Source organism: Micropterus salmoides, unplaced genomic scaffold, assembly GCF_014851395.1.
Source record: "Micropterus salmoides isolate LMB-PRFRI ecotype aquatic unplaced genomic scaffold, ASM1485139v1 Ms_hic_scaffold_14, whole genome shotgun sequence".
Taxonomy (NCBI): Eukaryota; Metazoa; Chordata; class Actinopteri; order Centrarchiformes; family Centrarchidae; genus Micropterus; species Micropterus salmoides.
This window is the reverse complement of record NW_024040485.1, coordinates 8,964,669-8,978,029: the sequence shown is the minus strand read 5'-3', so window position 1 is coordinate 8,978,029 and position 13,361 is coordinate 8,964,669. Positions and strand designations below refer to the sequence as shown.

General features: G+C 38.3%; 1 protein-coding gene across 3 annotated transcripts in view; it reads right to left on the bottom strand.

Annotated features, from left to right (window-relative positions):
- LOC119901807 (piezo-type mechanosensitive ion channel component 2) overlaps positions 1-13,361 on the bottom strand; it is an 86,766-nt gene that overhangs the window by 68,975 nt on the left and 4,430 nt on the right. For all 3 annotated transcript variants that reach the window (XM_038717492.1, XM_038717493.1, XM_038717495.1), the window contains exons 2-3: positions 9,280-9,375; positions 3,333-3,458 (exon numbers count right to left, since the gene is read on the bottom strand). In XM_038717492.1, coding sequence (XP_038573420.1) covers positions 3,333-3,458; positions 9,280-9,375 — 222 coding nt within the window. The remainder of the gene's footprint in view (positions 1-3,332; positions 3,459-9,279; positions 9,376-13,361) is intronic.

Genomic DNA, 13,361 nt, shown 5'->3' with positions numbered 1-13,361 from the left:
CTTAGGACAATGACTGCCAAAAAGTTGTCACTATCTGACAATTTATTTGACATTATCTGTAGTGTAGTGAGCTCCACATTTGGTGCTCTTTGAGAGTTAATACAAACGTTTGTGAATGTTTGTAAATGCAGTTCCCACAGTGTCAAGTCCACACAGAGGAATGACAGATGACTCAAAAGGAAGCCGGCCCCAGCTCATCTGGTGACCAGTAACTGACCTGCTCTAACAGCTGGAGGTGGTAGCTTTTTTGGAAAGGTTTTCTCATTCATACTCAACTCAGTTTACTGCTCTAATGGTGTATTTGGCTTCGACGAATAAAGGAAATTATATTAAGTTATCTGGAGGGAGGATAACCGCCTCACCGCAAAGGAGGACTCTTTGTTTATCCTTGGCTGCCAAAAGGAAAAGGGTGTTAAATGCCAGATATAGAAACCAGAGATAAGGCATTTACTCAGAATGTAGGCGGACAATAAAGGGGACAAAGAGTAATGTTTAACTTCCTGTTGCATATGTAGCCCAAAAATAAAAATAGGATGGCTTTAACTTCAGGAAGTAGAACTCCCAAGAATATGTATACAAATCATCACAGTGGGGCAACATACATTTCAAATATATATGTATATAAAATATTGTGTGTCTTAATAATCAGCCATGTGCTGACAAATTAGTTTACAACACAATACTGCCATTTTTTAAAGTCATTCTTTAGTATCTCTTTAGCTCCATATGATGTTTTTCATTGTGTGTGTGATGTTACATTTCTCCACCCTGTGCCTCATTAATTTTCAAATGACAGCCAGGATCCACCAGCTGTTCACTATAAAGCAATTCCTGAGCAGCCCAGTGCTCATACAGTCCACAGGCACTTTGCTGCTAAATGTTGCAGATAATGACTCAAGATGTTATTCACTTAAGTGTCAATGGATATTTATGATATTAAGTCTGAAACAAACTCCTGGATGCTCTCATTTATTAAGTCTATGATATTTAAAATCCCTTGAAAATACCAAAACCAATGTGTTTGGGGTCCCAGACTACTTGTGAATACTCTGCGAGACTGCACTTGGTGCTCAGAGCTCACACTGACTATATGCTAACATGCTGTTGTTGACAAAATACAAAGTACAGCTAACCCTAAATGGAAATTTTGTTCTGAGGATCACCAGAATTATTACAGTTTATCCTGAGGGGTGCACGAATGTGTGTAGAATTTTTCATGGCAATCCATCCAAGTAGTAGTTGAGAAATTTCACACAAAACCACAAATATCATCAACATGGTGGCACTTGAGGGAAGGTCAGAGGATTACTAAAGTCAGCATGATTCCTCTGATGAATGTACAAAATTTCATGGCAATCCATCCAACAATTTGGAACAAAGTGGTGATCTGACTGATAGACCAACACAACTATCCCTAGAGCAATGCTGCTAGTATGGCTAAAAAATACTCATAATATACAATATACTTCATCTTCATCATGTTGGCACTGACGTTTTTAGCGAATGTCAAAAAAACAGGAGTAGTGTGTTTTACAGGACTATTTTCAGCTATGAATTAATACGGAGTATTTACAACAGCCCGGATGGTGTATGTGGGATTGACTCAAACCAAACAACAGTGTGTGTGTTCATGGTAATGAAGGAAGATGTCACCCAGTGCAACAGTGCGGCTCATTGATGCGTTTTATTAGTATTTGGACATCAATAAAGCTCTATGGCACAGATGAAGAAGGTATTTATAGGGTTTGGCTAACAAGAATACTTGTTAGTGGGAGCATTTATATCACCAAACTTAACTTTTGAAGTTGTCAGGATTTTTTATATCTTTGAACCATTTTGGTAATAAATGTCTTACAATCCTACAGACAGATAGATAGATAAATAGATAGATAGATAGATGGAACCAGTAGATGGATAGAATTTATGGTCTGCCAAAAACTGCAGCCCTTAAGACCTCAGTAATAAAGATTTCCTTGAGTGAATATTTAGTCTGCCCTCTCTGAACAGCTCAGTGTGTTACTGCCTGAGGCGATAAGGTCTGTTCAGACTTCTGAGCAAAGTTGGCTGTACTTCCACACTGGAAAGCGAAGTTACTTCCATTAGAAAGAACAAGCCATCAGAACACAAAGTCAGAGTCTGTCCCGTCTAGACACATTCAAATTTTACAGTTTGATACAGAGTTTCATGAGAAGCCCAAGGCCAACTATTAACACCTTCCCAACACTCAGTCAGTAGCTTAGTGTTTGCTTTACCTGCAGCAAGAATTTCCCTTTTTCTACATCTCCATATGGCACAAAAACAATAATTACATTGAGGAATGTGTTAGATTCATAAATCTTCATCATGTGACAAAATGCAGTAAGAGTGAGGATATTGTGAATCATTACTAGTGAGCATATTTGACCTACTCCTACAAGTGGAGCATGTCTTCGCTTAGTTTTTCTGGAGGGAAACTTTCAGGCTGTAAAAAAAAAACGACAAAAGGAACGACACCTCTCTGTTGATATACAACTCTGGGACACTGCATCAATCGCTCAGGTCAGAGTTTAAACACAAAATGGCCTGTGTGATGGATGGGACACACGTGTGCACACAATCTGTCATGAACATGTGGCCCAACAAGTAGAGATCTCACCGTTCTGGCTTTACATGTGTGCTCAGAGTGAATGTTTTCAGAATGCAGTAATCAGAAAATAAATGAAAGAAGGTAGAAGAAGAAAGGTACAGTTACTATGGGGAATATAATTAAAAATTGATACAGTCCAATTACCGTACAACGCATCCATCTAGTGTTGCTGGAGTGCTATAAACGTGAGAAATCGGATTTTGAACCACAAATAAAAACCTATGCCCTAGGACTTTCTTCATCTTTGCATTAAGTTTAAATCCAGCTTTAGTATGCCTATAGCACTTGGTTAAGGTTGGGGAAAGAGGGTGGTCTTGTTTAAATAGTATATAACATACTTTTACACAAAATAACTACAATCTCTCCCTAAGCTCAACCAAAGTGATAATGATTAGTGAAGTATATGGCAAAACTGTATATATAAACAATACTTTTAAGGACTTTTAAGGCTGCAACTGTCACAATTGAACCAATGTTAAAAATGTTAATTTAAAAAGGTTGATTGTAGCATTATTAGTCTGTTTACTTTTCATATATGTCTTTCAAAAGGTTCGCAGACAGCAAATACTGAAAGAGACGTCATCAGTCAAGCCCAATTTGCACCATTTTCACGGATTCTTGACCTGTGAGTCGCTCTGATTTATATGGCACCCAACAAACCTCACTACCTTTACAGCCTTGACCATAAAGGCTGCAGTGTACTCACAGTTGAAGTCAGAGGAGATGGTGTTTCCTGCCAGGAGGCTGTTGACGGTAATCTGATAGATGATGTGGAGCAGCAGGAAGGACATACTGGTGAAGCAGAGGGACTGCAGCAGATGCCCTGTGTGGCCTGGAGGAAGAGAACAGGTACAATAAGCTCACCACCACCACCATTCAGTTCAAGAATTTCACCTTTATTTCAACCGTTCAAGCACTGAAACCCAGAAAACGTCTCTCTCTGCTGGTTACGGTGAGAACTTTGTCCAACACATGAGATGAAATCATTTTTGAGTTGTACAACATTAAAAAGTGACTGAATCCTTACAGTATACTCTTAAGGCAAGGAGAACAAAAATAAATATTCATGTGATCAGCTGTGAAGTCTGGAGATGTTTGGATGAGTTAGGTGACTGGGACAGCAACCAAGGGAGATTTTCTGTGGATCACCATGCATTACCTGGTTAAGACCTGGCAACAAATACCATAAAGCAACCCTTATTTCTGTTGAAAAGTCAAATAAACACTGTGGTGTATTATAAGACCTCTAATTCGTCATAGAAATAGCAAAAACCAGCCTTTATAACCGATTAGATTTTTTGATTTCCGGCTTTAGTGGCGATTCATAAAATTGCTTGTACAAGACAATTACAGCCAGCATCTTATACTGTAAATGTTCTTCAGTGTAGGTAAGGAATACAGCTGTCAGTGGGCAGTACTGATCCTGGGAGGGAAGGATGAGAGCAGTCTGAGGAGCTGCCACAGCTGTTCCACACATGGCTATTTTATAGTGCACCTACAGGTATTTGGGGTAATTTCAGGAGTTGTTATGGTGATAATGCTCTACTGTAGGATTCTTCGGACCCCCTCTTATTGCGAAAAATTAAGAAGAAATAACAGCTATGCCCTGAAAGATGAAGTTGTCTCACATAGTGTTTGGACCACTGGTTCTTCACAGGGCAACAGCTCCATCTCATTAAATTTACTGCATCCTTGCGGGGAACACACAACAGTTTTATTATAGCGTATGGCACAATATGCTGGCTAAGGTGAAACCCTACTGCTGAGCCTCAGGCCGTTGAGGGCTAACGTTATCAAATGTGTGCAACAACAGACCACGGCAGGCAAATTAAATGTTAAAGTGAAAACAATTTGTGCTAATTTCCCATTGCAATTCCCTGGGCTTTCACAAAGAGGGAAAAGAATGCTTGTAAATATGAGGTATGAGGACTGTTAGCGAGCTTCTGCGTCCCAACTGGTCCTAAGGCTCTGGACAACATAACTGCTTTGGCTCTGCCCGCCTTTTTCCTATTTGTAATAGAGCATTTTTGTTGTGTGACGGCCATCTGTCTTGGTTGCCTGACGCTCATCTTGAATTAGTATTTTGCTTTGCTTCATTATTCAGTCTCAAAGCGCCGTCCCCAGAGTACTTTTTAAACAGAAGGCATTGTTCAGTTTTAACAGTTGCTGCTTTTTCCCCCTAATCAATCAGAGAATAGTATCCATTTGACAACAATAATACCTGATTTAACAAGATGGTTTTGCCAAATCATAGTGTCAGAGAGGGCCAATTAAATGCAATCATTTGGTCTTTTGGAGAAGTCCCGGCAAGACAATACAAAGGACAAATTTCTCTCAGGTCCTGAAAATGTATGATAAATATGGATAAAAAAAAGCTAAAGTAGGGGATGCGTTAAAGCCAGACACTCTCTGTTAGAAGTCTACTAGCTAAAACATAAACCTGGTAAATAATCCATAACATCAAATATTTATACAAATTCATGCAACAGTACTTAAAGACTCCCCAAAGGGAAATTGTCATGTCGGTGCCCATTCAACAAGGCATATAGTATCCGCTGTAAAGGCTCTTAAAATGCGAGTGCAACAGTTTAGATTTTGTTCACCTCCACTGAGAATTGAATGCATTCAAGGGGATGTGCAGCCAAATACTGCAATTACGAGATTAGAGAGTAATTCACAAACAACAACAAGTTGCATAAGATATTGTTAGTCTCCATTTTGTATTAGAGTCTTGTGTACTGACTTATCCTTGGGCACACCACACTGCTGTGGCTTTTTAAAGCAAATTACAACTAATGAATTATTCATGTATAACATTTGGTTTAAATTATCTTTACCAAATTAACTGCTGCATGTCTTTTAAGATTCAACAGACAAAATGAAACAGACCATCAAAACAAAGCACTGAATTTAGCTCAATCCCTCCACTTATTCCCTCTAAAACAATTCAAAAATATAGCGTGTGTCTCTTTTCTTCACAATGGGTATTTGTACATTTGTGACATTTGTCAATGTGTTTTCTGGATTGTTTTCATACATTAATTACGTGGACCAATTTAAATGCCAAATACCACGACCAGTAGGGAGGAGATAAATGTCAAATTGTAACTCTACAGATTATGATTATAATCACAAAATAATTAATTATTACAACAGCATAGCTGTGTATTACTTTAAAACAATCTGAAGTTAAATGTACAGAACAAATTAATTTTGGAAATACTATCACAACCATCCTCAACAACATCCAGCTGCTATTCACAATAATCCTCAATCCTCAATAATCTGGCAAATATATACCTTAAATAACCTGCAATGATTATAGTTTCCAATCAGTCCAAAATAATCCTGGTATTAAACCTGCTCATTGAAACTTCCCCATGCTGCAGCTCTTCAGCCTGCAGTTTCCCAATGACCGACAGTTGAGGCAGACAGATGGGATATGTTCTGGCAGGTGTTACACCTAGAAGAGCCTGTGGCAATTTACATGTGTAATGTTCACTTATTTTGTTTTTATGCTTCTGTACATGACCCCTCTACAATAAACACAACAGTGTCTGGCTAAAGGTTACATAAACGTAAGCTGGTAAAAATGTTTCCCATAAACTCCTGTTCACAAACAGGGCTTCCTGGAAAAAAACTGGCTCTGCCTTCTCCCCCATCCTCTTGTTTCTTGTGGTTTCCCCTTCCCGTCTTTGTCTGTCTCTGTCTGTCTGTCTGTGTGTGTTGTGGGCATGTCATCCTGGCTCCCTCTCTCTGGCTCTCCACCTGCAGCTCCACTCACCTGAGGTTCATCAAATCAAGAATCAACCCACTCTGTTAAAATCTTCAGACACTCCCTGCCAGTTCGTCAGTTTACCTACTGTGATAACATGCGTTTCAATCCTCTAAGTTTTGTCTACCGCAGAAGTGATTCTTGTTGCCCTTTTTTGCTAACGCCCGTTTCCCTTTGCCTGTTTGCAGTGAGAGACCTCAGCCGAATTTGGAGACATTGCCTGCCATCGCTGCAACATTCCCAAGTTAGCCAGAGAACCCTGCTCCGTCCCGCGCGCTCGCTTCCCCTCAAGTCCAGTTACCTGTGTTCTGAATAAAAGTGAATTACTGTTCATCTTCTTGCTGGTCCGCTCTTTGAATTGTTTAAACTAAAACCTAACAAAAAGATCTTCATTGCTTCACTGGAATTTTTTTGTTTTCTTATTTTTAATAAAAATTAATGGATGACCTTAAGACTTAGAGCATTTAAGAGGCTGTGAGTTGGGATATTGTTCTTCTATTTTGATTACCTTTAGATTTGCCCTCTCAAACACTCTGACATTTAAATGTTTTTATATGTCAGGGGAAAAAGTTATACTGGCAAAATGGAAACAAGGCCTAGTTCAAATATGTCTAAAAGCTGGGAATTGTTCTTAATTATCCGACAGCCTTTTAATAATTAGCATACGGCAGTTGCTTTTATTTCTGCAACCTGTACCACCTTTTGAGCCAGGAAACACGTCTTTGAGGAAACCCCAACTTGCTGATCTGGAGGCACCTGCTGGGTGCTGCAGCTCCTTAAATAATGCTTGCATCTGAATGATGATCGGCAGGAGTGTGATGATAAATGCAGTCATTTATGCAATCTTAACCCTAAATGCAAACTTTAGTGAATTACTATGTACCAAAAGCAATTACGACAACCCCGGCTGTGAACAGGCTCGTTTAAGCTGCTAACTTGAGAGACAAAGACTTATGTCCCTTATTCAAAATTATCTTACATTATACTGCCTATATCAAACTGGTTATGTGGAAATAAGAGAAATAAACTACTAAACAAAAATGACAAACTGGGAGCAGATATGTACATAACATCACCAGTAGCTGTTCTAAAGAGTGCTAAAACATTTTTGTAACTTTATTGTTTGCTACAGCAGAATCCCTAAAGATACTGGGAGATATAAAGGTCTGGATACGAATCAGAGGGTCTGTAACTACTGTTACAAAAACAGAACTGTCTGTGAGGTGAGTATAACAATGTGAAAAAATGTCCAAATGTCAGAATGCAAGTTATGTAAAGCAGGTGCCTTCTTGAAGATTTTTCTTTACCTTTGTTCAAGTAATTTCTTAATTTTTTCCACATCATTCCTGTCGGGGGCCATTGTTTGTGTTGTATCATATGTCGTTTGTACTTCATACCATATTAACATTGTCATAAAATCTGATTCTGAGAGATAATAGAAACCACATAACTACCCACGCAGTAAAACCTCAAAATTGCAACTGAAATTGCCTTCCAATGGGAGAATAAATTAGGTAAATATTGTCACTGTAATAAAATTATTTTGCAATAAATGCACACACTGAATTAACCTTTATAAGCCTTATAACCCAGGAAAAAAAAAACTTTATTTCTTATGCTAAAACATCTTTAAGAAATAAAACATTTAAGCAGCCTTAATTTCTCTTGAAGTTTGATTTGTCATTTCTTGTCGGTGTTGAAGTGTGTATCATATATTTGGGCAACATTACATAATCTCAAATAGGGGGAAAGGACTTTCTGCCTACAGGCTCAGCTCATGTTTTATACTAATAAAAAATATATTTATAAAAAAAACATGTAAATTTGAACTTAACTGCCATGTGGTGAACCACGTTAGAAGTCAACAGCCACCACAATGGAGCTTTACTAGAAGACGTCTCTTTAACTATTGATGAGAGAGTAAGTGGTGCACTACCTCTGCTCCCTCCTGTAACTCTCTTCCTTCTTTACTTCCTGATTGTTATTTCTGCTGCATACGAGCAGAGACAGCTTAGGACTGGATGTTGTTCCCTCCAACAACACAGGTTTATGTATTATTAAACACTGCATGTGGTCTTCTCTACAGAAGCCCATATTATGTTTAGTATCTTTGCGGTGAGGGTGAATGCTTAAAAGGCGCGGCTGAAGTTGCCGACCGCAATCCCACATTCATCATCCGTCAGGAGAACAGTCACCTCAGTCGCTTCTCATAAACCTCAGCATCAAGAAGTCAACTGTGATTTATATTTCTTTGGAGGTTAAGTAGTTGTCGAAGGGTGATATGTAAGCTACTTCACCAACTTTTGGGGTGGCAATAACACTTGTCAATTACATGCAGATCATGAAACCCATCTAAAGAATCAGTGGAGCAACTTTCATGTCCCCCTTTCGATAACTGTGGTTAGCCAATATAAAAAAACGCCCTCATCCAAACGTTTCTATTTTTTTTCTCTGAAAGACATTTTACAGGCTCTTTTAGGTTTCTTTTTTCAACTGTAAAGCGTGTGTGTTCCGTTTTTTTTTTTTCATTTTTATGGCAATTATCTGTGCAAATATACCAAACCTAAGCCTAAAATGTTTGACATTAGATCTGGCCTTGATGGAGCACGTCTTTCTATCTCAGATCTGGCTAGCCATGGATCATTTTTATTATAATAGATGGACTCATGCCCACACTAACCAATATTACTTTTCATGGACTGGACTATGTGCCAAATCCATCCTCATCTCAAGGAAATTCAAGTCCTCTGGAGAAGGGCTGGTTTATATTACAGAGAACAGTATTGCAGTTCAAACTGGAGGCTTTTGGGAAACATCCAGGGGATAGACACAGCCAAAGTCATCGAACATGTGAAGCTTCAAAGAGAGTTACACTTACCCTGCATTGTTGTGCTTGTGGGTTCTGCGAAGAGTGGAATAAGGAGGAGATAGATGAGGTAGACAAAGGACAGGGCATTGTACCTGAACAGGCAAGCTGCAGAAACAAAGACATAAATACAGATTTACCAGCCAACCTTTAGCTTACCTTTTGATCATAAAAAGCAACGATAAAACGATAGACCTTAAATTCAATTGTGTCTTCATTGCTTTGTGGGGATTAACTAACATTTAATAGTAATAAAGTGCGGAAGCTGGCAGCGGTAACAAGCTTCCTGGTCAGGAGTCGTCACTGAGATCAACTAAACACACACTTGAGAGAAACATGTGCTGAAACTCATTAAAATGTTCCTGGTGTAGCAAAGCTGCACGTAGTAATAAAAAGCCAGAACATTCCCCAAACCAAACTTTACACTCACAAACCTCATTATCTGGCCTGCATCACAAAAAGAGCCTGAGCTTAATTTAGTCATTCAGGGAATTGACGTTTGTTTTGAAGTACAGTAATCACCCGATAGTCCTTGGGTGTTAAGAGAGACACTTAACTGAGTGAGCAGCCTGCAGTGAGCTCTCCCTCTCCATGCTGCACAAGTGCCTCACAAAGATATCATTTTGCAATATTTCTCCCATAGCATTTGATGGATTGTGAGCATTACTGAAACTGGATATTTTTTTAAGATGAAACTATACAAAACAACATCTCCACAGGTTTTGCAACAGAACGGCGTCACACAGCAGATGCCTGATGTTCCTCTGAGTTTTTAAAATAGGAAAATAACTTTTGGTTGCCAAAACTTTAAATGAAACAAGCCACATGGAGCCTCCAGAGTCTGACATGTCATGACCAGTGACTAAAACTAATGTTTGGTTTTAGTCGTTTTGATAAAAGGACTAAAATGAGATTTGACAGCTAATGTTCATTTCAACTTTTTGTAATATTTTCACTGTAATTCTTGCATTTTCAACATTCACTTAATTTAATTTCATTTGTGTGAGCGATAAATGTAAAGGGCATAAATAAAATCTGTCAACTTAAGAGACCAATGTAGATTTTTGTTTATGTAAAGTAAAAAAATGTATATTTTCTTTCCTTTAGAACAGCAATGATTATTCAATTAATTAATAATTAATTAGCAACTATTTTGATAATTGATTTATTGTTTAAGCAAAACGATCTCTGGTTTTCATTTCTCTGTTTTATATCACTGTAAACTGAATATCTTTGGGTGTTAGACTGTGTGCTGTGACGGACATTTCCCACCTTTTTTTCAAACAATTAATTGAATAATGAAGAAAATCTTCATCAGATTAAACGACAATGAAATAATTGGTAGTTGCTTTAAATTCAGTCCATCCTGAGTTTAATGCACTGTTCAGTATTTAGGATGTGTCACTGCACATGACACTGAATTATATAACACTACACACTCACCCTTTCCCGAACCCTCCCCCCGTCGCACACACAAACACACACACACACACACATAAACACACTACATCCAGGCACATGAAGGAAGTCCTTTGAGCTCATGATGAAAGTAAAACACTTAAGTGCAAACACGACTTCCAAAAACCATTCATTGATGTATTGATCCATAATGCAGCTCACTTCCCAGAGTCAGACTGACCATCTGCCCTGATCAGGGCTTTTACCAGTTAAACGGCTAACATCACCTGCTGACTGAACATCAATTAACGCATCCAAAATGAACCACACTGCTGTAGACACTTACCTATTTCACCACTAAGGCCTAAGCATGAAGCACATTTTGAGTTTTTTAACAACCTGGTTCTACTTTTTTTTCCCACAACCATAAAATCTGCTCAAATACTATTTCACATAACATTTACAACTCACAGTTTGTGCAAAATTTGTGATTACTCCCTTTCCGCCTTACGTTTCTTTGAACATTTTTAGGTCAGGGGGTAGCGCAGTGGGGAGGGAAGTACACAGTAACCTTGTACAAAATGTGGACATACAGTCTGACCTCCCAATTTTCTCTTTGCGGTTATATATCAACAAGCACAAAGTTTACAACCCGGTCGGCTGCATGAGTTACCATCTCAGTCATAGAGATTGGCCCGTCTGGGCAGCTGCTACTGAAAAATTACAATTAACTGCTGAAAATGGTGCTTTTATTTATCTTTGCACACTCAATGGACCTATTCATTGACATTTGACTTGGCTCTGAATTCTCCCTTGCTGGAGCCCTGCAGTAAGTGAACCTCCTTGTTTTCCCTGTGCTCAGATACAGACCAATGAAAACTAACAAAAGTAAATAAATGTTATGGGGGCTGTCATCTTTGAGAAAGCCACCAACATCAGTAGATTATCTATGTGATTAAGTTTAAAGTATGCACAAATGCTTGATACGCCAGACACTCAAAGCACCAAAACAACAACATACAAAAGCACTTAATCATCATTGTTCATTATTTTTTGTAGCCTTTTCAAACTTTTCAAACGAGTGAAATGAGATACTTTTTCAGCCTAAGCCTCTTGGGTGATTGAGGAGGGAATGACTCACAATCTTTAATTTTTGGTCCACACAACATTTCTATTCCCGCCCACTGCATTTTATCTTCGTTGAATGTGGCATTAAATGAGCTCTAAACCTGCCTATTTTGCCCAGGTTGGCAGTCTGGAGCCTGCTGCTCCCATTATTCATCGGCACAGAGTTACAAATCTAAAGACAACCTGTAGTATCTTTAGTTAGACATACAGATAATCTATCTGTATCTGCATGGCTCGGCTCCAGCTACTAGCCTGCAGACATTTGACCGCAGTCTTCCTGACCATTTGCCTCTGCTGTATGACTCACCATCTGAAGATTTTTACACAGAGAATGAAAATAAACTGCCGTTGTTTTCAGACATCAGATTACTGCAGGAATCCCCATTTACATCTGAATCAGGCTTTTGTCTTTCCAAGTAAAAGCTGCTATTACAGAGCCACACAAAGCCTAAACACAAGAGAAGCAAACCAGCCTCAAATGTGAAATCAAGGCCAACTGACTTCAGAGTTTGAGCCCAAAAACATAAATGTCATGATAAAAGATACGGAGGTGCGGTGCCTGCAAGACAGAGCACTGGGAGATTACAGAGGAATTTAAACCCCTCCAAGAAAATATTAAAGAGCGTACCACATCAAATCTATACCACCACTGTGCAAAGGTTTACAATTTTCAACAGAGCATGAAACTTTAAGTATATTAAGTGGTTGGTAGATGCCATACGCATAAGTACATGACATACCACAACTTCTTAGAGTAGCTAATTTCATTCAGGGCTGCAACTAATGACTATTTTCATAGTATATCAATTATTTTCTTGACTGATCATTTGGTCTGTAAAATATTCAACTAAGTGTGACTAGTCCAACCTCCCTGAGGTCAAGTTCATGTCTTCGTTTGCCTTATTTCCTTCGATTAACAGTCCAAACCCAAACATGGTCTGTTTACTATCATAGAAAAGTTTTTAAAAAACTTAAAATAGTCAATTTTTTATAAACTGTAAACTTTGATTTTGTGCAATTTTTGTTTTAAAAATTACATAAAAGATTAATTAATTATCCATCATTGTTGCTAATTAATTTTCTGTCACTTGACTTCATACAATTTTAGCCAACATAACCACTGACTAGCCATCTACTAGCTAACTAATCCAAAACTATGCAACTGTACAGTGGTCCAGTAGATATATATAAGTACGCTACAGTAGCCACAACTGAAAGTTACAGTATGGTAAATAGCCTACTATTTACAAGTTACAGTAATAGCAGCATAACAGTAGTACAAGTAGAGAATAACACTGAAGTCAACTGAAATTTGCTGACATTCATTTACTTAACCTTAGCTAACAGTGGCTAGGATAAGCATGTTATGGCAATTAAAGTGTACTGAATTGAGCAAGTGGGTGTTTTATTGTTTATAAATGTCAGTAGCTTTGTTACATTAGCCTGCTAGTTTGCTGCTAGCTAACAGCCAAAAACTAATATGGCATGGTTTGTTTGGCTCTAAGCTACAGGTGTTAATTTTAGTGTTTTATACGTGGGTTACACCACATAATCAGGTTATTTCAATG